This window comes from Patagioenas fasciata, chromosome 6 (assembly GCF_037038585.1).
Source record: "Patagioenas fasciata isolate bPatFas1 chromosome 6, bPatFas1.hap1, whole genome shotgun sequence".
Taxonomy (NCBI): Eukaryota; Metazoa; Chordata; class Aves; order Columbiformes; family Columbidae; genus Patagioenas; species Patagioenas fasciata.
Window position 1 is genome coordinate 29,344,727 of NC_092525.1, and position 26,041 is coordinate 29,370,767.

At 40.6% G+C, this 26,041-nt stretch overlaps 3 protein-coding genes across 5 annotated transcripts in view; 2 read left to right on the plus strand and 1 right to left on the minus strand.

The window, feature by feature from the left end:
• SLC30A7 (solute carrier family 30 member 7) overlaps window positions 1–12,706 on the minus strand; it is a 34,141-nt gene extending 21,435 nt beyond the window's left edge. Inside the window, exons 1-7 of the mRNA XM_065842020.2 lie at window positions 12,509–12,706; window positions 12,223–12,324; window positions 6,466–6,579; window positions 4,925–5,012; window positions 3,182–3,308; window positions 2,109–2,258; window positions 418–468 (exon numbers count right to left, since the gene is read on the minus strand). Of these exons, the coding sequence (XP_065698092.1) occupies window positions 418–468; window positions 2,109–2,258; window positions 3,182–3,308; window positions 4,925–5,012; window positions 6,466–6,579; window positions 12,223–12,324; window positions 12,509–12,588 (712 nt within the window). The 5' untranslated portion in view covers window positions 12,589–12,706. The remainder of the gene's footprint in view (window positions 1–417; window positions 469–2,108; window positions 2,259–3,181; window positions 3,309–4,924; window positions 5,013–6,465; window positions 6,580–12,222; window positions 12,325–12,508) is intronic.
• Window positions 12,707–12,752: 46 nt separating this feature from the next.
• EXTL2 (exostosin like glycosyltransferase 2) lies at window positions 12,753–21,457 on the plus strand. 3 transcript variants are annotated; one of them, XM_065842026.2, is made up of 5 exons: window positions 12,753–13,355; window positions 14,924–14,979; window positions 16,266–16,693; window positions 18,101–18,171; window positions 18,769–21,457. In XM_065842026.2, the coding sequence occupies exons 2-5, from the start codon at window positions 14,975–14,977 to the stop codon at window positions 19,258–19,260; spliced, it is 996 nt and encodes a 331-aa protein (XP_065698098.1). In that variant the 5' UTR covers window positions 12,753–13,355; window positions 14,924–14,974; the 3' UTR covers window positions 19,261–21,457. The 3 variants fall into 3 exon arrangements, with proteins under 3 accessions (XP_065698098.1, XP_071666463.1, XP_071666462.1); XM_071810362.1 differs by having other exon boundaries at window positions 16,361–16,693; XM_071810361.1 differs by having other exon boundaries at window positions 13,347–13,431.
• Window positions 21,458–24,507: 3,050 nt separating this feature from the next.
• The window catches only part of CDC14A (cell division cycle 14A), a 60,451-nt gene continuing 58,917 nt past the window's right edge, over window positions 24,508–26,041 (plus strand). The window contains 2 exon segments of the mRNA XM_065842646.2: window positions 24,508–24,915; window positions 25,450–25,540. Of these exon segments, the coding sequence (XP_065698718.2) occupies window positions 24,810–24,915; window positions 25,450–25,540 (197 nt within the window). The 5' untranslated portion in view covers window positions 24,508–24,809.

Consider the following 26,041-nt stretch of genomic DNA (forward strand, 5'->3'; position numbering starts at 1 on the left):
AGTGAATTACCATCTTGTCTAAACCAACTGTAATAGCTTGATGAAATGCAAGTTTTAAGCTCGGGTACCCTTTAGGCTCCTTAGTTTTCTGCTTTTAACTACTCTTCCCTAGATTATTATTATTTAACTTTTCAACATCAGTAACAGAAGCTGAATCCCAGCTCCTGGGATCTCTCTTTAAAGTTGTGTTGACACTGCACCACATTTACACTTGAGGGAACACAGCTCAGCACCTGGCCATGCCCAGAGTCCAGCCCTGCTCTGTTTACAGCTGGAAAGGGACTTCATAAAATATCTCCTCTAAGATGAAACGTAGCATTTACCCAGACACATCTTCCCAAACAGATGTGTGACAAACATGTTACAAGCAGGCAGACCATGAAAAAACTAATACCACTACAGTTATTCTCATCATACCTTGTAAAATCTGTTTGCTGGATCCAGCCATCCCTTCAAGTGAATGGTCATCTGTGAAGACAATTATTGGCATGTTAACCTACACAAAGGCTCTCCCTAGTGGTATATTCTGTTATAGTCTTCCTTGCTGAAATGTCTTGAACAAACAAGCTGCTCACAGTGACCAGCTTTTACTCTAGTTATTGTTTTATAAAGCACCAATTAAGTCTTAAAACACATTTTTAAAAATAAAATACCACTTTACTCAACAGATTTTATCTATGTACACACAAAAACGATCAACATTTGGTTTTTTAATGAAAACAAACTGAGAAATAAGGCCTTTCTGGTATTTAGCAAAATAAGGCACTCACGAATATAAGGCACAAACACAAACAAGAGGAGTAAGGTCAAATAAATTTACTAATCAGAAATATTTCACTTGAGCAAGCATTTATACCTAATGTAAAACAAGGATAAGACTTGGAGAAGGAAGAACTAAACAAAAAAGTCCTCTCATCCAAGCAGATTAATGTCTCTATGAAACACAACAGTAAAACATTTCAAGAAAAATTTGTTAAAGGATAACAAATGGTTTCTAATAAAGATATGTAATAATTTATGCAAAAGTAGATTTGAATACCAAATTGCACAAAACAGATAGCTATATTCCCTGTTCGACTCCAGATTGGGGCAGGGTGGGGGGAAGGCACAGACAGAGCAAGGAAGAGGCAGGAGCGGGGAGCTCTTGCTTTCCAACCAAACTCCAGGAGAACGTTTAGAAAACAAGCACCAACTTTCTACTAAAAATATCAAGGAAGGGACAAGTAAATATTATTAATAGTCTTTGTCACCTCCTGTCTGCAAGCTACCACACTACTCTCCGCCCTGAACATGCACACTTTCAGCCACATCAGATTCTAGTTTATGGTTTAGGCTGAAAGGACTAAAAATCCTGCATTATAGTAAGGCTTTCATTTGTGTTGGTTCAAACAAGTAGCAACCACAGTCTTTTCTCCCACAGTGAAGGCTGCTGATCACATTCTGCACAGATGCCTCCCCATAGCTAGCTTGCCTTTATAGAAGACAAGCATAGCTAAGATACCACGTATCTTTTCCGTAACCAACTTTAAAACAGATTACAACTACTCAAAAATCAGGAAAATCTCATATTTGAGATCCCAAACCAAGTATGACATATTGGTCCCTAAGTACCCAAAGTAAAATTGCCTGTTCATCTTTCTCATTATCTTGCTCTGTAAAATTGTTCAAATGGAGAACACCAGCAAAGCAGGTTAAGTTTGTCTATCGATTTTAATAAATAATTGAAAAGCGAGTACTTGATAACTGACTTCATTATACTGCTGTAGCATACCTCTGCTTTGCCAACACATTACAGTGAACATTCAAAAAACACAGGTAAAGCAAAATATTTCAAAACTAACACTGAACTTCCTGCAAGCAAAAAAAGCATTTACCAAAATCAGCCACAAAACATGGCAGTGGCACAGCACACTACACATCCAGTGAAACTATTTCAATGTATGCTCTCAATGAGCTGCCAGCACCCTCTTTGGTTTTTTTTTTGGTTTGTTTTGTTTTTTTTTTTTTTTTTTTTGTTTTTTGTTTTTTTGTTTTTTTTTTTTTAGTAAATCATTAATGGCAAATCTTAATTGAGTCACAATGGTCTGTGACATTAGCTAAGTACTTACCATGACAATAACTCTGACCGTGAGAGTGTCCATGGCCGTGATCATGAGTGTGTCCATGGCCATGTTTATGTTCATGGCTGTGACCATGACCTCCGTGACTATGTCCATGGCTGAGGCCACCATTAAATAGAGAATGGCTGTGTTCATGCCCTATAGACAAATATCATCGTCAGAATATAAATTTAAGTTTTGAATAACAGTGTGCTTACATTTGTTTCTAAGCTACTTGCCACTTATTCATCTTTTATGTCATCTTATGGTATGGCTCTAGATAAGTTAAGAAAATTAACACAAGCTGCTTGTCTTCTAAATCTATGCTGTACAGCTGTATAATACATCTGATTTGAGAAGCCAAGTGCTTTTATACATTTATATTGGAGAAAAGTTGTGTTACACTTTCAGTACAATTTGAAAAATGTACACATAATTTGATACAAGCACATTAAAAATAGCTGTTTTAAGAAAACAGAAATCAGCTATCATTCACGTATTAAAAATTCAAGTTTAAATTACTGCTTAAAAACTAAAGACTATTTTCTTCCATGAGTCTATATCAGTTTAATATGTTAAGCTGAAAGTGACAGCATTTAGCTTTGCAGTAAAAAGCTTACCATAAGTATTTAGACAAATTCTACATTTAAATTCAAAAGACACTAAGATGAGAAGCATCTGAAGCTGAATCATCCCATACTTAAAATTTGGTTCAGCCACTGTTTTGTAACTTTTCCAACCAAGACAGACCTTGCTTAACTACAGCTTAATTTTTTCCAGACGTCACTTTGCAAAATCTCTTCCAGTAAGGTGCACAAGAGTGCATGTTCCAGAAAGCAGATTCTGGAGTTCTAGGTCTTCCAGTTAATGGATATTAACATGACAAGTACAGTAGTGACAAATCAGGGCTGGTGATAAAACATAAAAGTCAACATAGAAAAAGATCACATATGCATTTGGCTAGGATTGCCACTAAGACGACACTAAAACTCAATATTGGCATTCCCACTGGAGGATTATAAGGTCCCACAACACAAGTTGCCAAGAAAAAAACACAGTACTGAAAATTCTAGACATCCTACCAGAGCCATGTGAATGTCCATGACCTCCATGTTGAAAAACAAATATCCCTATAAGATTTACAATAAATCCTAATATAGAAACAGGAAGGAGTCTCTCATGATGCACATCAGGAGGCTCAAGCGCTCTCTAAAAAAAAAAAAACAAAACAAAACAAAAAAACCCACAAAACAACAAAGCAGGAAACAGGGTTTTACAATCTCTTTACTAAAAGGCACTGAAAAAAACAACTTAAACACAGAAGCATTCTCATACATAGAGGCATATATAAGGACATAATTAGAAACTACTCGGCACTTTCAGTTTTTGGGATGGTACACAGACTAATTCTTACTGTCTGAAGTCAAAGCTCTGCTATTAAAGCTATGAAAATATAGTAGAGTGTTCTGATATCTAGCTAACTTTTATTGTAGGATTTCATTATGCTGCAGGATGTGGCTCAACACCATATGAAAACATTCAATTATGTTGTAGTACATGGATTGCCCAAGTCATCCAAACAATGCCCAAGAGCCTAAAATGCCATTTCTTCCTTTCTCTTTAGAAGTGTGAGGAGATGAGGGCAATGAAGTGAAGACTGAGAACAAATAGTGGCACTTTTTGAAATCACTAAAATCTAGATTGATTTTTTAAAAGTTATTTTTACCCTACTTTCTTTGGAAGTTTTTTTTCAAAGAGACAGGCCTAACACAATTTGCATCTGAAGCTAAGTGTTGAAGGGGAAAGAAACATTCACCATCTGTCCACGGGCTTGAAAGGTATAGGCAATAGCAAGACAATGAAACTTACAGTAGATGTAAAATTTTGGATTGACAGCGAATCATCGCAAGCAAAGGGAATACTTAGCATGGGAGCTCAGACCAGGGCAAAGAATGATGTTTCAACGCTACCTTTGACCTTTCCAGTAGCAGTTTTTCATTTTTCTAATAAGTTTTATTGCTGTTTCTAGCTTTGGAGTGGTTTTCCCAAGCTTTTAGGCAATTTTAGCCCAGTTTGTATTGATTTTAATTATTTACAGGCTTATTCACGTAGATGATATGTTCCTGAAAGCTCTTCCCAGTTCTCTAATAACTAAAATAAGCCCACTAGAATGCGTTCAGAACTACAAGTCTAAACAAACTTACACTACCTCTCCCATTAAAAAGTAAAAGCATTAATACGAGCTGATGAGAATCAGTTATCAATTCTTAATTCTACCTCACTTCAGTACAGACACCCTCGATGTCTAAATTTTAATCTTGAAATGATCACCTGAACCAAATCAAGAAAAGTGCCCTTTTAGATGTGGAAGCTATTACTACTTGGCATTTATATCAGACTTCAAGATTGGAAGATAGTGCTCTTTTTAAATGACTTAGTCAAACTTCTTTGCAGAATGTATTTCCATTTCTTATGGCTAACTTCTCTCCACTGAATGACTAGTTTTGGCCTTTCCTTCTTGGCCTCATTTGTCCTTTAGCAACGAGAAGATCTTTCTATGACACTTACGTAGCAGAAAAAGGGTAGGGTAAATCTCACAGAATCTTTAAACACAACCAAAATACACTATTTAAGAAGCTAGTACAGCTACACTGAAAAAGCTGGGTTTCTGTGCCACAAAGTAGCAACTTCAGATGGTCCTATTCTCTGCTCACATCACAGATTTTTAAACAATTGTGAACATAATCAATTTCAATAATTCTATCCCCATTAAATATGCTTTACAAATGGAAATGTGACAATGATACAGCAATATGACATCATACCTCAACACCTTCAGAAAAAATGAAGAATGCTGTAAAGATGAGGAATAAACCATTTACAAAACCAGCAAGTACTTCTGCTCGAACATACCTGCAAGAAACAAAAAGGCAATAGCATATATTACCACCTCCATTTAAATGCTGAAAGCTAGAAGTCAAACTTAGAAACCAGAGTACCATCTTCTACATTTCAAGCAGTTGTACTACACATGGATTTGCTAAATATAAGATTCAGTATATAAACTACAGAAAAGTATATAAAATTAACTATGTTGTATTTTGACAGAAATTACCTGATCTAGATTAGCCATTAACTGATCTACATGGAAGAAAACTTTCAATACATCAAAATCTTCCCATTTAAGATCACCTCTACTGAAAGCTATGGTATAAATGTATATTTGGAAGCCACAGAGTAAGATATCCATGTAAGATGTAATCAAATTATGCTAATGTAAAGTTCTGTTTAATATAAAATAGCCATACATTAATTTGCTCCCCCCCTAGTAGGGGGATTTTTAGTAAAAGTAGAAATTAGTATTTCAGCTACTAAATTTTGGCAATAAAAACCAGTCAGGTTAGAATAACATATAATTCCAATGTAGCAAACATCAGACTTAATAAATTATGGCTGTTCTCTAATAAATGAAACACCAGCTGTTTAAATGCATAGTAGTAATTAATACAGAAACTGCTTTCATTGCAATTAGTTCATGGTACAATCAATTCTTCCTAAATTGATTTCTAGGCACACTGGAGCTTCCATCTTAATTAAACAGTGCTTTAAGTTTCAAACTACATGATTCATGCTTAGGCAAGACAGTTGAAAGTAAATGCTGACATTCAGGCCAGTAATGCTATAGGGAACACAGGAACCCCTGTTACACCTCATTTGCTGTTAATTAATCAGTATCACCGATTAATAATACTGCATCCCCAGTATTGTTTTATAGGGCACAGCTGCCATGTGCAGTACAACCAAGTCCCTGCCGCAGCTCCAGCTGTGAAGGGCGGCACAAGGTGACCAACCTCAGCCCTGAGGATCCGGGTTCAAGGCGGCCACAGCTGCTGCAGCTGCTGGTTCTGGAACCAGGGCTCATATCTCAGGTGCAGCACCATGGAGACTTGGCTCCTTCCAGTTGGAACTTTCTGTTCCAAAGGTGGCACAGAGCACCAGCAACCTGAGATTGCCTGTGCGGCACCTCGCTGCGCCGTGAGGACCAGCCCACAAGCAGCTGCTCTTACCACAGTGGTGCCACGAACGGAGGGGAATGCAGCTCTCTGGTGTGTGACTTGGTTCCACTAGTACAATCACAGAGATCTCAGAAGAAATAAACTTGCTCCCCAAAAGCAATGTCTTTACATTTTTACTATTTCTAGGGGGATATTAACTTAAAATAACTCACGTTAAAAACAAACACCACCCCCCACTTTCAATATACGTTTTTCCATGTTCTACAAAAAGAGGTTTTGTTCGTGCAGTGAAAAATTAGCACCTAGACATTTAGTAAAATACATTAAGGTAACAACTTGAAGTTTCTTACCCATATGAGAAAGCATCATTTGACCTCCATTTTGAAATAACTGAAGCTGCTAATCCAGCCAATAGAGCAGTACAGTCGAAAAACATATGAAAGGAATCTGATATTAGACCTAAGCTGGAAAAGAACAGAAAAGAAAAAGTTATGTTCCATATGCTGTATGTTCAGTACGAAAAAAGCAGCATTTAATCTTTTACACACTAGCAGAACACACTGTGTGTCTAAAGCTTCAGGCGTGGTTTTGCTAGCACAAAGGAGAAACTCTGATACAAACTGATGACAAAACAAGTATTCTGAGAAAACTGCTTTTGTCAGTTTAGGGAAGGCGCTTTGGAAGAGCCCTTGGCAAAAAATCCTCCCAGCATATGATTTCGGTAGTAGCAGGAGGTGATTTCCACTGACACAGACCAAACCCCTGGGGGTAGATATACCCACAGACATATCTCTCATCAACATAATTCTATTGGCAGGTATTTGTTCTTATACTTTGATTTATAGTTTGGCCATACGAGCAACCTTGGCTAGAAAAACATATGCATGAGTCACATTTAAATATTGACCCCACAAAACTTGTAAAAGTAGTATTCCACATCTAGTTAAAAGGAAAATTCGGTTTAAAGATACTGCTTTTGGGAATCTATAATATGCAGTGTATATATAGGTTAACTAGTGCAATAAAACAAACTATTCTGTTGAAGACTACCAATACCACCAGAGTAACGGCACTAAGCATTCACAAAAGCAATATTTTCAAATCCATTTTCAAACTTGATATTTGGGAAGAGTTTTGACATATGAAAAATTGGTCAAAAATTCACGTCTGCAGGAAAGAAAAAAAAAAAAGACGAATCAAATAAAGTTTCCTAAAATTTTCACAAACACATGCCTGTGACAAAGTATTTTACGACTGTAAACACTGTAATCTTCCACTTAAAATTTTAGTTCATTATGGCAAAAATTCCAAGACTGCAAAGTCTACTTCAGTATTAACGCCATCCTCTCAAGTATCTTATTTCAGAGCTAACACACCATCAGATAAGAGTCTGTCTTTAACATTCATTCACACTGCAGCAACTCGACACTTTCTATGAGTACGGCAGGCTGAAAAAATGGAGTTTCAGTACACAGGGAATTTTAAGATCATATTCTCTTTTGCCTGAAATAAAAGCAGAACAGCAAGCTATATACTCCTTAAGTACTTTTGACTACCACATACCTTTTTTAAATAGACATTGTATGTTTACATGTGGTTTTTACATTTTACCTGAGCAGAGAAGCAAGTCCCTGATGGCATTGCTAAAGCACCACACTTATATTCTTCTTAATTTATTGCTGCTCATTCTCCAAATTTCCAATCACAAACCTTTGAGCCAGTGTTTTAGCCTAATCATAAACAGGTATAGAATTTATCCAAGATACTTCTAGTTCTTCTCACTATAAAAGATTATGATGAGAGGGATAAGTAACTCCATCACTCCACAGCAAAAAGCAAGGATTACAGCATCCTGATCTCTGCGGGAAGGTTAAGACACTGTGGTGAAGCTACACTAAATCAAAGGAAGCAACAACAGTACCCCATAGAGCACAAAGCTCTATCAACAACTTTAAAAAAATAAAAATGCAGACAAGAGTGCTAAGTTGTTATGGATGGCCGCTTCTTCATTTTGCCAAGTGTAATAATAGCAATCATCTGCTCCTTTTGCTGGTGATCACCATTACTCTTCTAGTTTGACTGAAATGTGTCCACACAGAAATAAATCCAAGCAAATCCCTGCTTCATCTGAATTCAGCTGAATGGATCCCAGCTAATTCCAGTTCAAAAATGACAGAGTGGTGTTAGAATAAAGATGAGCCACTGCTTGTAAATGTTATCAGCTCTTAAATCTTCGTCTTATCAGCTGGAAGGGATTGACTAAAACACACACACTCCCCTTCCATCTGGAAACTGAAGGAAGCAGAGGCTGAAAAGACCACTTCTTAAATTGTTTATTTCAATGACCAATGCACACCTACAACTTCGACTGCCTAACACAGGGTAAGTTTTACCCTATGAAGTTCAAAGAACTCAACCTAGTTCATGAGTTACCCAGTCAGTAGAACTCATATGAATTTGTAGGCTGTATGTAAATTGGACTTAACACCACACACAACAGTGGCCAAATTTTACTGAACTACTAATCATAAACAGGTTCTATAAGTCTGTAAGGAAGTATGTGCATCAAAACACAAAAATTGCTTCATATTTGATAAGACATTCGATACAGAGGTACTGATGAGCATTTGCTATTACAATTGTCCCAGAAGTTCCATTTTCCCAATCCTTTGGTTGTCTTAAGAACAATTACATACACAATTCAGTTCTTGCAAACCGAAGAACAACAGGTTACGTAGTAACAAGTTCTGGAGGACAGCCACATGTTCACATTGAAGTCAAATACAACGTTTCATTAGCCAAAGTTTGAACTACTTCACATTAAGAAACAAAATCATTTCAGCCTGACTGCAATAAATTTCAAGATCAATCTGAAGTGTTTTTAGACAAAACACTCAACTGTGGAAGAGGTGGGTTTGGAGGAGAGAGAACAGAAACCTTGTTGTCTCTATTTATTTACATATATACATTACGTACACATACAGAGGTATATAAACATACAACTATAACACACTTTTAAGGCAGAGGATGATATAACGATAAATTGTCCTTAGGTGCTGAAGCCACCCAAGCACGAAACATAGGAAGTAATTCTGAACAAACCTTCAAGGAAGACTAAAGATTTTAGCTGGATGTCTATGAAGCAGTAGAATGGAAACCCATCAAATTCTTGAAAGGTGAGAGCTTCCCCCTCCCCAAAATCAGGTGACAACCCTAAGAAAACAGCTCATTTTAGGTTTGGTTCTGAGCAGTAAGGAAGATCCAGTGGGGAAACAAAAACAAAGAACCCACACAACCCAAACACATCAACAAACATTCAGGTAGAATTCAGGTGACAATAAGTTTGCGGTGATTGTGAAATTGAAGGAATAAGCATGGTTAAACAGAGATAGCTAGTTGTTTCTGAGAGGTTTTTTTGTACAAAGTCTCCTGGGAAAGACTGTATAAGGACTGTTACTGAAACAAAATCCTGCACTAGCTCTAGAACCAGAAATCATACAGCAAGTTATCGCAGTACTGTGCTCACACCTGCAAATCTCCCAAAGGTGAGACTTACCATAAGTGCAACAACACGACTGCTGTGCTGCCATCTCCAAGCAGCCAGAGGCACGTGGATTTACCAACAGGGGTCAGTACAGACCGTGTCTACAAGGCAAGTCACCCACCGCATGAACACACTCTGTGTTACACCTACAGCTGTGAGAGATTCGACTGCACAAACCATAGGAAGCCCAGTAAGAAGCCAATCTGATTTTACCTGAGGCTTTTAAAAAAATCACCTGTAAATTAAAGGGACCTTAAAAAACAGGTGCAAAGTGACTCGTGAAGTAAACAACTGATCCCTTCAACCACTTGCAACATGGTGCGTATGCAAGAACTTTCATCAGAACTGGAACACATGATCCAGAGTAGAATCCAGCAGAAACCCTGTACTCAAACACGTTGTGTCTGAATGAGGATGCTTTAGTGAGGACTTAATAACACAATTTTAACACTGAATTACATAAGTATGCATGTAATAGTGTTTTAAAACAGAACAGCCCACATAGTAGATTTCAACTTCAAACAAGCTCTCAGGTAGCAAAATACCACATACAGTTCTGTTGTCCATGCTTCAAGAACATCAATATAGCAGAGTATTTGTAAGAGAATCATAAAAATGACAAAACAGTTATGTGAGTTCAGGAAATAAATTACTTGGCAAACATAAGCTAAGGAGAATGTAAGAAGTAAGAATTAAAAAAAAAAAATAATTAGAACTGAAGATTTTTAGAACTTGCTGACAAAAATTTGGGGGGCTGAAATAATTAGATTTAATTTTGAAATAAGCATCAGGCACTGGCCATACCCAAGCTAGGCCACAGTGAAATAAAGAAGAGCTCCAAGAACATACAGAAAATCCCCTTTACAAATGTTTAATTTCCACATCTCACACATGGAGAGCAAAGGAACAGCGTTTTTTGAACTCAATAAATAATTTTCTCTATAGGGCTCCTTGTTTGCTTGTCACATGTTTGTTTTTCCAAGGCATGAACCATCTACTTTCACTGAAGGCATTCCTCACCTCTCCGCTACTCCTCTCTACTAAGAGACGCTTGCTAAGATACTGTTCTATTCCAGCCCAAAATCTAGACTTAACATACAGATACCTGAACGTAGCAGTATAACAACAGGTCCAACTGATGACTATTGAGTAAATCCCAATTCTTAATATCTATAATGAACAAAAATAAGTAAGAGTCTTCTCAATTCCAGTAAGCCAAATTCTTCAGTGATGAATTTCTGGAAAGTATCTCAGTTTCTCTGTTTAACCTTCTCCTATACAGAATGTTTTCTGGCATAGATTTCATTTCTGGTCACACCATCAAAAAGTTATTATGCTTAAAAGAAAGACATGAGAACAAACTCACACAAACATTTATTTCTTTATATATGAACCATTAAGAAAAATATTTGTCTTCTGAGCTCTTAAAAAAATATCCATTCTTGAACAGACTACACATACAGTAATCCTCAGACAACTGCAAAGTGACTCAACATCAAAGTCAAAACCAAGTGCTACAGTAGCAACTACTGTAACCAAGGTTAAGGATTTTATAGTACGATTTGAGACTCAGAGAAACATGACAAATAGTAGGATACAACTACCTCCAAATCTGCATTGCTGCATTCTCTCAAGGCTCTTAGATTAAGAGCACCAGTAATCCCTGTCCATACTGCGGCTTCTGATAAAGACAACTTTAAGTTCCATGTGGAAGGAGACACTGTTGGGCTTAAATGACATTTCCATGTTTGTCCACTTCAAACTGAAGTACTGACTTATAGACTGAAATACCACCATAAAACAACTCTGTCAAGAATGAAGCACGACGGAGACACTACTACCATTGTCTGTTCTCTACCTATACACTGTACAGAGTACTAAAGTTATTTTGAATTTCTGCTTATATTTTACTACAGATTTTTCAGTAGCAATTTAGTCAAGTCCTTACTGTTTTTTCCACCTTTGTGAATTTATGTGCTACATAAAGTATCACTTAGTTATACCAGGATGTGTTAATTCCTGCTTCTCACTGAGAGACAAGGATGTTTGCTGTAGTGCTGGTTTTTGCCACGGAGCTATCAACTTAGAAATGAAGCCACATTCCCAGACAAAAGATCCTGTGGCAAGCAGCAGGCACGAAACAGTTACAAACCCTGGGTCCTGTACCTCATGCCAAGGCCAGGCTTCCTCCTCAGCAAAAAGCCTGGCAGTACGGCCAGCAAGATCCCAGGTTCTAACAGCACTCCTCCAGAAAGCGCCGAGTCGCATCCCCAAAACGGAGTGCATCCCGCCGAGACGCTGGGCTCTAGCTGAGGGGCTGGCGGAGCCGGTCGCTACCCACGGGAGCGCTCCCGGTCGGAGGAAGCTCTCTAGCAGCTCCCAGCGCTCTGCCGACCGGCCCCTCCGGACGGCGGGCCCGGAGGCCCGGCCTGCCCACCCGGCCCCGGCCCGCGGCGCCCCGGCCCGGCCCCGCCGAGAGGCAGACGTGGCACTGGCCAAGGCGGGAGGCGCCGCTTCCTGCGCGCTGGGAGACGCTCCCGCCCCGCGCCCCCCGGCCCGGTACCTGTTACTCCAGATACCGTAGAGCAGCTCCACGAAGGCGAAGGAGAGGTTGAGGCAGAGAAAGAAGAAGAGGTTGCGGGAGGTCTTGTCCGCTAGGATGGACCTGCACACGGAGCACACAGCGGGTCACTCGCAGCCGGCCCAGCGGGAGGCAGCAGCGGCAGGCCGGACCCGCTCGACCGGCGGCCCAGACACCCTCACCATCAGCCTCCCCCAGCCCCTCCGCGGGGCTCGACCGCGGCCCCGGCCCCCACTGCTCCCGGCCCGTCTCATCCTGGGCTGCTCACCTGAACCAGCCCGACACCTTCCTGAGCAGGTTGAACTTAGGCGGCTTGTACTCATCGTCCTTGATGGAGAGGGGCAACATGTTCCCGGTGCCGAGGCCGCGGCGTGCCCGGCGAGCAGGCGGGGCGGGAGCGTCGCCCCCAGCCGGCCCACACGCCAGTCTCACTTCCGGCCTACGCCTGCGCGCCGCCGCCGCACATGGCGCTGCGGGGGGCGTGGCGGAGCGGGCGTGCAGGGCGGGGCTGCCGGTGGGTGCCGCCCGGGCCCGTCGCTGTGTGGGCTCCGAGGTGCCGGTCACAAGGCAGAGCGCGCGCTGCCCGTGCTGGTGCGGCCAATGGAAAAACCAAACCAGGCTCCAGAACGGGAATTCTCGTCCGTGCCCCGCTCACCATGCCCGGTGCTCTCGGAGCAGCTGCTGCGGCAGCTCTCGGTTCGGGGCTGGGGCGGCGGTCTGGTCCCCCGCGGCCGAGCCCGGGCTGTGGCGTACCGCCGCGCCCTGGGAACCTCTGTGACAGCCAGTGCCGGGCGGCGGGAGGACTCCCTGCCCGCGGCAGCACCCCGAACTACAACCCGCGGCCTGCCGGGAGGAAGCGGAGAGACGCCCCACAGGAAGCGGGGTACGGCGGCGCCGCCGTAGCGCTGCGGCGATCGCGCCTGGGCCACCCCTGAGTCACCGGAGCGGCCTGCGCGGGCGGGCCCAGCCGATCTGTGGGGTGCCGGGCCGGCACCTCCTCTGCCGTGCCCTGCCGCCGTCTCGCTGCTGTTGGCGACGCTTCGGAAGCCCAGCCCAGCTGCGGGAAGCGCCGCACCGTCGGGGAAGCGAACGGCGGCACCGGCGCCCTCCTGAACGTGAGCGAAACCGCGCGGGAGGGGCGGCCGGGCTCCGCGGCTCGCTCCGGCAGCCGGAGCTGCTGCGGCGCGGCGGGTAATAGTTGTGAAATGCTGTGGGGAGGTGCTGCCTAGGGAGAGAGGGGAGCTCGTTCAAGAGCTCTTTTTCTTGGAAGGAGGATTAAAGTGCTGTATTTTGATACGGGGTTTTTATTTTTGTCAGTTGTGTTTTGAAAAGGTCTTCTCTACAGGGGATAGTGTAAGAATTTTTTAAAGAGATGAATCGTACATTGTAATTTCCTAACTCAGTTGGCAAAACTGATCATCGGTTTCTTACTGGAAAGTGCTATGATGCTAATTCCAAAGATTTTTATATAGATGTTTATTTTAATAAGATAATAGATAATAATATCTTTACTTACTGTTACAGCCTATTGAGTAAACACAGGAATCTATGGCAAGCCAGGGAGTCTCATTACCACAGTGAACAACATCTACACTTTCATCTTAACTATGTTTTTAAACTAAGTAATTGTTATAGTAGAATTGGTAAGTATTGTTGTGTCAAGGTTGCAACTGGGGAAAGAGAGTCTAAGGTCCGCCTTTTTGCTAGCACATATGACCAATATATGGTATGATTGTTTACACCTATAAAATTAAGCAATCAAAAATTAAGTTCTGAAAATAGTTTCAATGACCTCTCCAGCCTCACAAAGTCAGTCAGTGGTAAAAACGGAACTTAAATTTGGAAGACCTGTATGTATGGACACATTCAGATATCTGGTATCCACACAAGTTGGCAATTCTGTACTTTTAAGAAGTAAGCTTATAGAACCTAAACAAATTACTCTTACAAAATTTCATGTAGATTTGATTACTAAATACAACTTCTTGCTCTCTATATTTTTATAGTACCATTCCTACATAAAAAGTAAAAACTCCCTTTCTTTGTTCAGCTAGTCTTAGAAGAACAAAAATCCCTCCAACAACCTAGAGGCCTTAACAGACACACATTTCTTAAGTTGCAGTCCTATATATTGTGCATCCTTCCTTTTTTGTGCTTATGCTCATATTTGCTTTCCCTTCTGCCAAGCTGCCAAACCAGATGGGAAAAACAAAATGTTGTGTCTTAAACTTGTGTCTTAAACCTCTAACACAACTGGTAAGCTTAGTGGAAAGAGAGTGTGAAGGGGATGAGCCAGAAAAGAGTGTGGTAGCCAAATATGTATTTTAGTGGTGCCTGGTGAATAAAGCAACAGAAGTTCTGGAGACCTACTTGTATTTCTGTAGTTGACCCAAAGGACGGAAACACATAGACATTGCGTTGGTACAAAACAATAATTTTCCAAGCAGAGACATATGCTGTGCTTTTCTTTCTAACCAACTGCTGTAATAACTTCATTCTGGAGTGTTCATTGAAAGGCAGAGACAGATATTCAACTGAGCAACAGGAAAAGGAATTGGATAATTACCAAGAATATGTACTTCAATCAAGAACTGAGAGGAATGTTTACTTGTATAAGAATGCTGGGTAGCATGTGGGAATAACTGTTAATCTTCAGTTACAGAGTCCCTTTCATTTCCAACAGATTCCAAGATCATAAACAACTGTCCTAGAAAAACAATCCTACTTGGCAACTATGAGGTAAGTGGAGAGGTTTTTTAGACTAAAATAATTTACAGTAATATTTTCAAGGATGGTATATGCACTGTGGATAAAAAGCGATCAAAACTTGTGAGGAAAAAACACATAGATACTCTCTTGTGAGAGACTGGGCTGTCCTGGATCACTTAATTTGATCAGAACTCCCTGCTGAAGTCTTAGAACTTACTAATGGGGTAACATGAGTAGTATCTATAGATGAGTAACTGTTTAGTAGTAAGCTCAGAATATTCATCTTTTATTCAATTCATACTAATCTTGCAAGTAAAGGAGGAAGAACACATGTGGATGACACATTTGAGGTGCAAACTGTGGAATGCAGTGGCTGCTGGATCCTGCTCAGATTACAATTTATGAATGTCTGGAGAACTGGTAGTGCTGCCTAAGAGACCTGAATGTTGGGGCTACCTTTGTAGGAGCTGCGTTTTAAGAGCTCCCGTTTACTTCCAAAATCAGGAGGATCCAGAAGCCCCTGCCTTGCGCTAAGGCTGCTCTCCCATTTAGCTGATACATAGCACCCAGCCTCTGACATTTCCCATTTCCACTGAGTTCTAGATTTAGCAGACCAGCTGTTACTGATGTTGTTGAATTCCTACATTACCCCATTTAGCACATTTCATGTGCTCCCCCTGTGTTAATAGCCCCAGTTATTAGGAACAGAATTGTATTTTCCATATTGTATTTTCCAATAACCATTACTGAGCAGATATACAAACTATTGACAAAATGGCCAGCAAATCAGTAATAGATCGTTCCTTCTGTTTATGGTGCCTAAGCAATGGAAAAAGAAAGAGCATTTAACTTCCTCTTTTCTGCCACAGCTCTTGAGGAGGCACCTTCTCTCCCTTTTGTTTCCCAGCTGAGGCAGAGCTCCTGCAATGCTGAAAATACTAAATCTCTGTACAAATTTGCTTTCTAATTTCAGCTGGATGGGTCTGGTGAAGTATGTAGATGTTCAATCAAAAATGCAGTACTGAGAAAATAAGAGACAATGAACAATATAGACTTAAAGAATTGCACGATTCATTTTTCACAGAACAATGAAATTCAAAGTTAACAAAAAAAAAGGTGAAAAGCAAGTTAATGTAGAAGCTAAGTACCAGAAATATCTGTCTTGATAGCTGCAAGTAATTGACACAAGCCCTGAAATCCTCCGTATTTATTACTTAAACAAAAGTCTACTTAACATTATGGGAGTTTTGCTCAAGTAAGGGAGGTAACTATACATGGGATTAATGACTTTTCCTTTCCTGTTACTTGTTTTAAAGGTATTTTCACTTTTGTAAGCTTCCAGGAAGAGTTATGGGAATCCGCCTACTACGCTTCACTTCTGTCGTGATCATTGTCTTACTTCTTGTGGCAGGTGCTTTAACAGCTTTGCTTCCCAGTATCAAAGATGACAAAATGCCCAAATTGAAAAGGGAATCAAAAACCCAGAGTCAGTCTGCCTCGGATTCGTTTACTCTTATTATGCAGACATACAACAGAACTGACTTACTGCTAAAGCTTTTAAATCATTATCAAGCCATCCCCCACCTACATAAAGTAATTGTTGTGTGGAATAACATTGGTGAGAAGATACCAGAGGAAATGTGGAATTCCTTGGGGCCTCATCCTGTCCCTGTTGTCTTTAAAGTTCAAACTGTAAATCGCATGAGGAACAGACTCCAGAATTTCCCTGAGCTGGAAACAAAAGGTAATCAGCAGTTCATATCACTACTACTACTATTATTTTCACACTTAAAATCTGAATGCTAAAAGAGAGATGGTTTGAGTTATATTATGTAATAAACCCATGGATCTGTTTGGCCACTTAACAGAATGTGGGTAATGTAGAATAAACCTATTTTAATTATATTGGATGCACACCACCAGCAGCAGGCTAGAGGCTGTCAATGAAGAGTAAGGAAAAAAAGGATGTCAAATGCGTTTCATGGGCTTTTGCAACTGTGTCTGTTCTCCATTTTCTTTGTCAGCTAAACACAGGTAGTTCAGCCTCTCTTTCTTTTGTTGTGTAAACTGAAATTCATAGTGCATGTATCTGTTGAGTCTCTGCATTAACTTGGACTTAAGTTATCTGATAAAGACTTGATTTAATCCTTTCATTTTAAGACTAAGTTCTCAAGCATGTTCTGTTCTTCAGAGAAGCTTCCCTCTCTAGCTGTCTGGTTTCCTATCTCAAATTATTCATCCTTTTAAAGAGTATTCTTCCCAGTCTTTTGGCTATTCATTGAACTATTCTTCGTAAGCTCTTTCCAGGAAAAGAAACAAACACGGCTTATTGCTGTGCAAGTGGAAAAAAATCCCAGATGTTGCATTACAGACCTGACCTTACTCATGATTAGTAAAGATAATTCTGTTTATTCCCCCCTTCCTAACATGCCTTGCTACTCAAAACCCATGACTTCTAGGAACCCTAGAAGTCACTAGAAACTAGAAACTTCAGCTTCCTGAGTGTGTTACTTACTGTAATAGGATTTATTCTGACTATAAACTTAAAAATCTTTAATTCATCTGGAGTTCTGATCTAAGGTCTTTCCTTTACCACTTGCTGATAGTCTTTTGCCTAGAATTTAAGGTAAAGATTCTTCATTCTGTAGTTAATCATATTGAACGTTGCCAGCACAATTTATTAAGGTTGCTTATTTAGAACTTGTAAGGATTGAGGAGACAGGTAACATGTTATACTAAGAATCCTTTATAAATCTCATACACAAAAGAATGGTATCTAACTCTTTATTTTAGTTGTATTTTTAAACAAGATCAGTAGAATTTCAAGTTGCTTTGTCAAACACTCCCAAGTTTTCCAACACAAATCTGACCAGCTGTCCTACAGATAATCAAAGGTTGCTGAGTTTTGTGGCAGATGATCTATAACTTAGGTTTGCTTCCAGTTACTGCAAAGCTGCAGCCTTGCTTTAGCTTTGAAATCTAAATGTTTTCTCAGTCTACTTTCAAGGAGTTACGATTCAGTTCTGCAGTTCAGCTTAATGGTTATAGAAGTTGCACAGCTACCTTGTCAAATACTGTGCTGCGTATTGTGCTCGTGTATTTCATCTGTTGGTAAGTTAAAAGTTTTTTCTTTGTTTTTTCCTCCCTTCAGCTGTTTTAATGATGGATGATGATACACTAGTCAGTGCTCACGACCTTGCTTTTGCCTTTTCTGTTTGGCAGGTAATGTTTTGCGCCTTCGTAGGCAGTATTTGTGAATTACAATTGAGATTAATGGTTTTAATTAGAGTAACATTATATCATAAAGTTTTACCATTGATTTTCTCGCTATAAATTTTAGGAGGATTGAAGTATTAAGTAGTAGAAATTGCAAAAATATTCTTCAGTAGTAGCTATACCTGTAATGTATAATTTTCAAATTATTAACTCTTCTTGTACACGGTCACTGAAGTTGCTGACTGCTGAATTTATTTAAATTTATAGCAAGCTGAAAAAAAAAAAAGTGGAGGTTTTTTCTCTCTAGGAGAAACTGTCTGTAAATGATTTGGAGTGTCAAATACACAGCTGCAAATAGCGGATAGATGTTTCTTGGCACTACATGATGTGGAATGAGGCATATTGTGTCAGTTTTGAAAAAACCTGTATTTAATTGCAACATTTATGCAGACCAAAGGACCATATGCCAACAATTCTTTCCTGGCAATAATTTTGTGCTCCTCTCATTTAAAAAAAAGCATAAACCTGTATAATGAAAATACTTAACACACATTTCACAGTGTGGCTTCATTTTGATTTTTTTAAATTTCTTTTTTCTTTCAGCAATTTCCAGAGCATATAGTAGGATTTGTTCCTAGAAAGCACATTTCTACTCCTTCAGGTGTATATAGTTATGGCAGCTTCGAATTGCAGAACCCCGGATTTGGAAACGGAGACCAGTATTCTATGGTTCTTATTGGTGCAGCATTTTTTCATAGTCGCTATTTAGAAGACTTTCAAAGACAGCCAGAAGCTGTTTATGCCTTAATAGATGAAACTCAAAATTGTGATGATATTGCCATGAATTTTCTGGTAGCCAAGCACACTGGAAAGCCTTCAGGAGTGTTTGTGAAGCCTGTTGATATAAGAAATTTAGAAAAAGACACTAACAGTGGCTATTCTGGAATGTGGCACCGAGCAGAACATTTGTTACAGAGATCTTACTGTGTAAATAAACTGGTTAATATTTATGATGGCATGCCTTTGAAATACTCTAATATCATGATTTCTCAGTTTGGTTTTCCTAATTATGCCAATCACAAAAATAAAATGTAAGCCAATGAATTTAAGGTGTTAGATGTTAAGCAGTACTCAATGAATTGTACAGAGTTCAAGGACAGAAGGTGTAATTTGCCATCTTTATTTGTAGACTCTGAATTTTTTCCATTTGGCTTTTAATGTATTTTTTTTTCATTTCTTACTAATTCTCCATGGTAAGTTCTGAGAAAACTTAAAAAATAGATATAAATGTTTAGTTATGAGAAAATCATCCTCTTTACTTAAAACCTGAAAAGCTATTATGATTAATTAGACAGGTTCTTCAGAAGCCTGCGGACAAGAATGCACTCCTACCCTTCAGTATGTATGGTTGGTTTGTTTCTTGTATGTTGTTTTTTTGGTTTGTTTGGTTGGGTGGGTTTTTTTGTTTTTGGGGGGGAAGGGGGAGCATTGTGTTTTCTTTTTTCTTTTTTTTTTTTTTTAAATTATATGTAACTAGTCAAATGAGGTCTAGGCGTATTTTTGATAGTGACATGTTGAGATGCTTCCCTGCCTTCCCCTTCCTCAATTCCTCCTGCCCAGTTCCCAGTGCAACTACAGAAGGGCTACAGTAAAGTGTTGGCCAGGCTTCTATACTCCTGTACAAAACCCCTCTGAAGTTTGTACATAAGTTAATCTCTACTGAGATGTTCCTAAAGCTGCTAGGAAGACAAGCCAGAAAAGAGTACCTCACCTTAGTCTCAGATAGTCCTAAAACCATTGCCTACGATATCTACTACTGCTGAGATAGTAATAAATGATCTCTGATGTGGCTTTTTTTCCTGTTATGAATTTGTCTTGAGTTGCTGAAACACTGCAAGCAGCTGAAAGGTAAAACCTAGCAGTTGGAAATGTAAGAAACATGAATACATGAAATAGGAAAGTTATATAAGCATGGGATATTACTTATTAATACTCTCTTTAGTACTTATTTTTGTTTCATTATTTGCATGGGCATTGTTACAAAAATGTGCCCAAGAAAATCCTCACTTTTAAAAAATGTCTTATTTACAGTTCCTAATAAGAGCAAGTTGTTCTACATTTACTACATGGTGCATTTTGTAATATTACAGGTCTACTATTTTTTTTAGCTACTCTTTCAAATTAATATTTATTTTACTCTTTGGTTCCTTTCATCTTTGTTTTTGGTGGCTACGACAACAGAATTAAAATGTGTAATGAATGGGTAAAGCATTAATACAAAAAAAGTATTTTAAGGTACAGTGATATTTGACAGGACTGGACTGTTATCAGTCTCTGAATTCGCTGGCTTCATTCATAGCAAGAAGCAGAGCTGTTACTAACAGATTTTGTTAGATTGGAACTCTGTATTTCTGGAGACATTGTGTTAACATAAACAGGACAAACCCTTTCCATTGCAGTTACAGATTTTTTTTTTTCTGGTGTGGAGGAAAGAACAAAACCCAATGATTTTCCTGTATCACAGTGAGTAATCGAATCGGGCATCCAGAGTAGATTTAGTTTCACCTGCATCGCTTTTAATTGATTCTTAGTATCAGTTCAAAGGTATGGATGGGCTACCAAAATTAGCTTAGTTCTAGTACACAAATAGCATCTGCACAAATGGTGTATAATGCTATAATTTTTTGTAATAAGTTATCTGAACAAAAAGTGGTTGAAAATGTGACAAGTTCCTTACAGCAGGGCTGATTCTGGCTGTGATTCTTTGGGTTTCTTTGGGGAAATGGAGGATTCCTTTGCCTTGTTCTATCAGTGTTAAAGGATTTGGTTTCTGTTCAGTGAAGTCTTCCTAGTACTTTTGCAAGATTTAAAGAGCAAAATCTTAAAATGGCAATGTAAAGTCTGCTTAATTTTGTTGTAATAATGAAAAGTAGCTTTTAATTATTGTGCTGTAGTGGTAAGTAGTATACAAACAGGTATATGATCTCCCAGAAATGCAACTTTCCTAGTGGTAGTTTACTGCATTTTATTTACTTCACTGGTCTTCTGTAGCTTCTGTGCAGTATCAACTACAATTGTGGGAACTCACAGATGTTGTTTACCTTACGTTTAAAATGTGAAATGAACTGTCAACTCAGCCAAATCTTAGTATTGGGTTCTTTGTTGGGGAAGGAGTTGTTTTGGGTTGGTTGTTTTTTTGTTCTTCTGTATCAGTGAAGGAATTAATAGAACAAGCTTCTATTATACTGGTAAATTTAATTTGTACCATTGTCAAATAAATACATAAAACAGATTTGTGATATATTTATTTCCAGATTATTGAACAAGTTTTTCAGTGTTAGATGTCTAAATTAAACTCACAGTTTGCACTCAGATGAGTAGCACCAAGATTTTTTTTTTTTTTAAATGTGTACTTGTTGACACGTTCACTTAATTTATGTAAGGTCCACTCATGAGGAAAAAGGGCCATTAAAAACCACGGCCTTAAGGAGTTAGGCTTAGATAGCAAAGAAGATTCAAAGACTTCAGCTCTAGCCATAATTCATTGTGTTTAGGAAACAAAAGGGGTTTGTTTGTTGATTTTTTCAAAGGCTGGTAACTTTTTATCCCTTGATGGTTAAAAAAGTGTCTGAAGGTTCTTTAATGAGAATTTATTTATTACTGAGAATTTATTTTATAACAAAATAATATGCATGTAATGATTTCTTCTAAGAGATTTTTCTAGATGTCATTTGGAAGTATTTTTGAGCCTAAACAGACTGATAACCACCTCTGAATAGTAATGTTTATGCAACACAGGATTTTTGAAATGGTATCTAAAAGATATATTTTAAAAGTCCTTGTTGAAAAAATCAGGATGAAGTCTTAAAACGATGCAATGAGACAGCAACAAAATTGCTGCTTTATCTATAGTTAGAAATTCCACAAGATGTCACTGTAGCCTCAATATTTGATACCACCAAACGTTAAAAATAGTAATTGGAGTTGATTATAATAAAATTGTATGAGGTGAAAACATTTTTAAAGCTAGCATTTTAGAAGGTGAAGTTCATTAGATAATTATAGTAAAAGCTATGAGACATAATACTGGAACTGAAAAAACATGTAGGTTATTTTGTACATATTTTTACAGGGAGGAGGAGAGAGATTGTTTTATGTACTTTTTCTGCTTACAAACGTGCTAGCTAATTGCCACAAATGAGAACTTATATGCAACCAAAACAATATTTGTGATCTTGCAAAAGGTATGTAAATGGTATACAAACATTTGATAGTGAGGCTTCAGTTTCCAGTCATCTTTGCCTCCTAGATTGACCAGCCTAACTGTATGGATTTACAAATAATAGGTTTTAACACAAACTGTGTATCTAGAGATTCTAAATACTGGATAGCTACCCCATTGCACTGCTCTATCTTTGCTTCTTTTGCCCAATATACCTTAGCTAAAGCTAATTTGAGTATGCTCACACAAATTCCCCTCAATTGCAGCACAGGCTTAGAAATGTATATTACATTAAACTGTAGTGAAAGTTTGAGTAAAAAAGGGTGCTAAAAACTATGGTTCTGGGGAAAATACATTGATACCTCTTTTACACAGGATATGTTACGCCTTACAGAGCTGCTTGTAAATAAGAAAATATTTTATTTAAATAAGAGCTACATACGTGTGAAAGTCATATAGAACAATACAGAAAAAGAGGAATGCATTGATATCCAGAAAAAGCAAGTACTCTCCAACAACCTTTATTTAATTTGATGTTTACAGAAGACTATGGTCTCTGTCTTGCAAGCATCCTGCATGGAATAGCACTTACTATTCAGAATGAGGTTTCTTACCTAAATTCACAGGACCAGGCCCAAAGAGAGTCATATTCAGCAATATTAGTTCTGGAGCTATGAAAAGAAGGAAAAAAGAGGAATGTAAGAACACAGGTACAAATTATTAGAACCAAAAATAAACAAGCAACTACAAAACAATTGCATGGGATAAGTACTTTCTGTAATGCTTCAGCATATGTGTAAGGCTTTAAAAGGCTATGCAGTGCTAGACACCAGATTAAAAATTGAAGAGTCTAAAGTGTTTTATACTCATACTTAACCTCATCTGCAGACACACTGGAATTAATTAGATTAACTGGTAGTTACAGTACGTTATTTATAGTGTTAGGAAAGCAGTGACAAAAATGTGGACCTCAGGGCTGCATATTGCTTTGTACTACAATGTTTTTAGTGTTTTTGTTTTGGGAAGAATAAAATTCTTTTTTTCTCCTGAAGGCCCCTTTATCAACCTTTTGCCTGTTTAGTTGTAAAAATGAGAGAGCCTGTCTGCTGTTCGATGCTTACTAATTCTTTGTGAAGAGACAGGTGGTGAAGAAACGCATTTCTAACACTTCCAGTGCTTCTGTTTCTTTGGCAGTAAGTTAATTGCAGAGTACAAGCTAATCCAGCTTTTACAAATGAGCTACCAGAAAGTCAATCTTTCACTTTGCTAAACCATCAAGCTACGCGTGATTTTGTGTAATTTTATAACAGCCTTAGAAGCATACGTGAAATCTCCCTCGCTGGATGGCTCCTCTGTAAGAGCGAGATCCCACGGCTAGAACCGCTGTGTTGAGAGAGCTTCGTGAGATAGCCACGTGTGTCGCAATCGGCTTCCCCGAGGTCTTGCTCCCTCTCAGTTCTCCCAAGCATAAAAAACTCTCCCGAAGAAGCAAGATTCCAGCAGGTGACAGAAAGCCCGGCGTGCGGGAAGGAGGCGCCGCTCCGGGGCTCCGCCGAGGAGAGCCGCGCGCCCGGTGGCAGCCCCCTCTTCACCAGGCACTGCTCGCTCATTGGCTGGAGATGTAGGAAGGCAGCCTTTGATTGGTGGGTCAGTTTGTCTATCAAGGGTAAATGGAAGTGCAGACCCATCCGGGCCGGGCCCCGCGCGAATCGGTGAGGAGAGCACTCCGCCTGCGGGGTGCGGCGCTTCGCTTCGCCCCTGAGGCGGCCTCCTGAGTGCGGCTCGCTCACCTGTATCCCGGGCTGGACCCGCACTGCCGAGGTACTCGCTTCGGCCCGAGCCCTGTGAGCTGTGTCTCAAAACTCCTATGTCTCCGTGGGGCGTTTTGCCACGGGCCGCCCTCGGGCGGGAGAAATGCAGAAAAAAGGGCCCCGGGGCGGAGACGGCCGTGCTGTGCCGGAGCGGGGCGTGCGAGCAGGGCGGAGCTGTGCGAGGTGCAGAGCCGCTCCCTGGCGGATCAGGGCGCTGCCGCCCCGCTGCTTACAGGCGCTGTGTGGCAGAGGGCGGGGCTGCCTGGACGGGGGGCGAGGGGGGGCCCGGTCACTCGCACGCCTCGGCCCCGGGCCAGGCGAAACAAAGACTCGGTAACGCGGCTGCTAGAGCGCCGCCGGTCGCCTGGTAACCGCCCGCTGCCTCTTTATCCGGGGGCGTCTGCGGGCTGGGGTGGAGTTTGAGTCCCTGCAGGCGCCCGTCCGGCGGCTCGCCGTGTCCTGGAGCTACTTCTCGCCTCCGCTCCCGTTCCTATGCGGGCTGCAGCAGCGGCGCTCCCAGCAGCGTGGCCCCTGGCGGGCGGCCCCTCTGGGCAACGGGTCGCTTCCCAGCGAGCCCGGCCCCGGCCCTGCTGGGGCTGCCCGGGAGCGCCATGAGTTCGGAGCCGCCCCGTGCCTCGCTGCTCCGCGCCCTGTTTAAGATGGAGCCGGCGGCAGCCGCCTCCGAAGTGCTGGGGGGAGCCTCGGAGTTCGTGAAAGGTGAGAACGGGCCAGGGAGTCCTCCCGTCCCCTGGCCACGGGGGTCCCGCTCGCCGGAGCCTCTCTCAAAAAGGAAGTCCGCTGGCTTCTTTCCCGTCCTCTCCCGGTTCCGTGGGCTTTGTTGCGTCCCCGGCTCAGCTTCGGCCCCCTTTCCCTTGCGGTTTTCGCGGGCCGCCTGCCCCTCGGCTGCTGCGGGGCGCGCCTCAGCGGTTCCTTCCTCCGTTCTTTTCCGGCGAGAAGCGCGGCCGGCACCTGTTGCTACGTGTTGCCGTGTTTTGGGTCAGAACCCCCCTCGCCCTCCTGAAGTCGTACCCGAGGGGTACCCAGCCCGTCGGAGGGTGTGAGGGGGTCTTGGCGGGCTGGGCCTGCGGGGGTGCGGCTGCTCCCGCCGCCGCTCACGCAGGAGAAAAAGGCTCCGCGGGGCCGCTTCTGCTCCCGGGCCACGGGTTCGGTGCCCGTCGGCGGTGACAGGCGCTGGGGAAAGGGCCGTTTGCCTCATCTGTCCCTACACTGCTGCCCTGCTCTGTCTTTCAGATCGGTTGTACTTTGCTACTTTACGAAATAAACCGAAAAGTACTGTGAATACCCATTACTTCTGTACCGATGAGGAGCTGGTCTATGAAAAGTAAGTGTTCTGTTTATTTTGCATACTCAAAGTCATCACCTGAGATTCTTCCCAGCACACTTTACTATATAGAATATTTTTTTCCCTATTTAGCTGTTTGCACAAAGCCTCAGTATAAAATTAGCCTGAATATATTTATACGTTAGCTGAAAGTAATTTAACAAGATTACGTAAAGAAACAAAACAAAACAAAACAACAAAACACAAAAACCCACCCACAAAAACAGCTACAAGACCAGTTAAATGGCTTAAATTGTGGTTGAGCTACAGGAAGGATGTCTGAGCTTTGTAAGATTTGTTGTAAGGTGGAGAAAATCTCTTAAGACTAATTAGATGTTATTAAACGGTGTTTTAAATAGAAGACTTGTTTGGTATGAGTAGATGAAACAATAGTTTTGTATGTATTTACCTGTATAGGGAGTATGAAGTGATCACCTTTTATACAGAATCATAAGAATGCAAAACTTAAATGTGCTTTTGAAGAATATCTGCAACTTTTTG

Excerpts from the sequence above, each read along its gene's own strand:
- EXTL2 (XM_065842026.2), top strand. Across the intron at positions 16,694-18,100 it reads CCCTGAGCTGGAAACAAAAG|CTGTTTTAATGATGGATGAT; the intron begins GTAATCAGCAGT and ends TCCTCCCTTCAG. Across the intron at positions 18,172-18,768 it reads TTGCCTTTTCTGTTTGGCAG|CAATTTCCAGAGCATATAGT; the intron begins GTAATGTTTTGC and ends TTTTTCTTTCAG.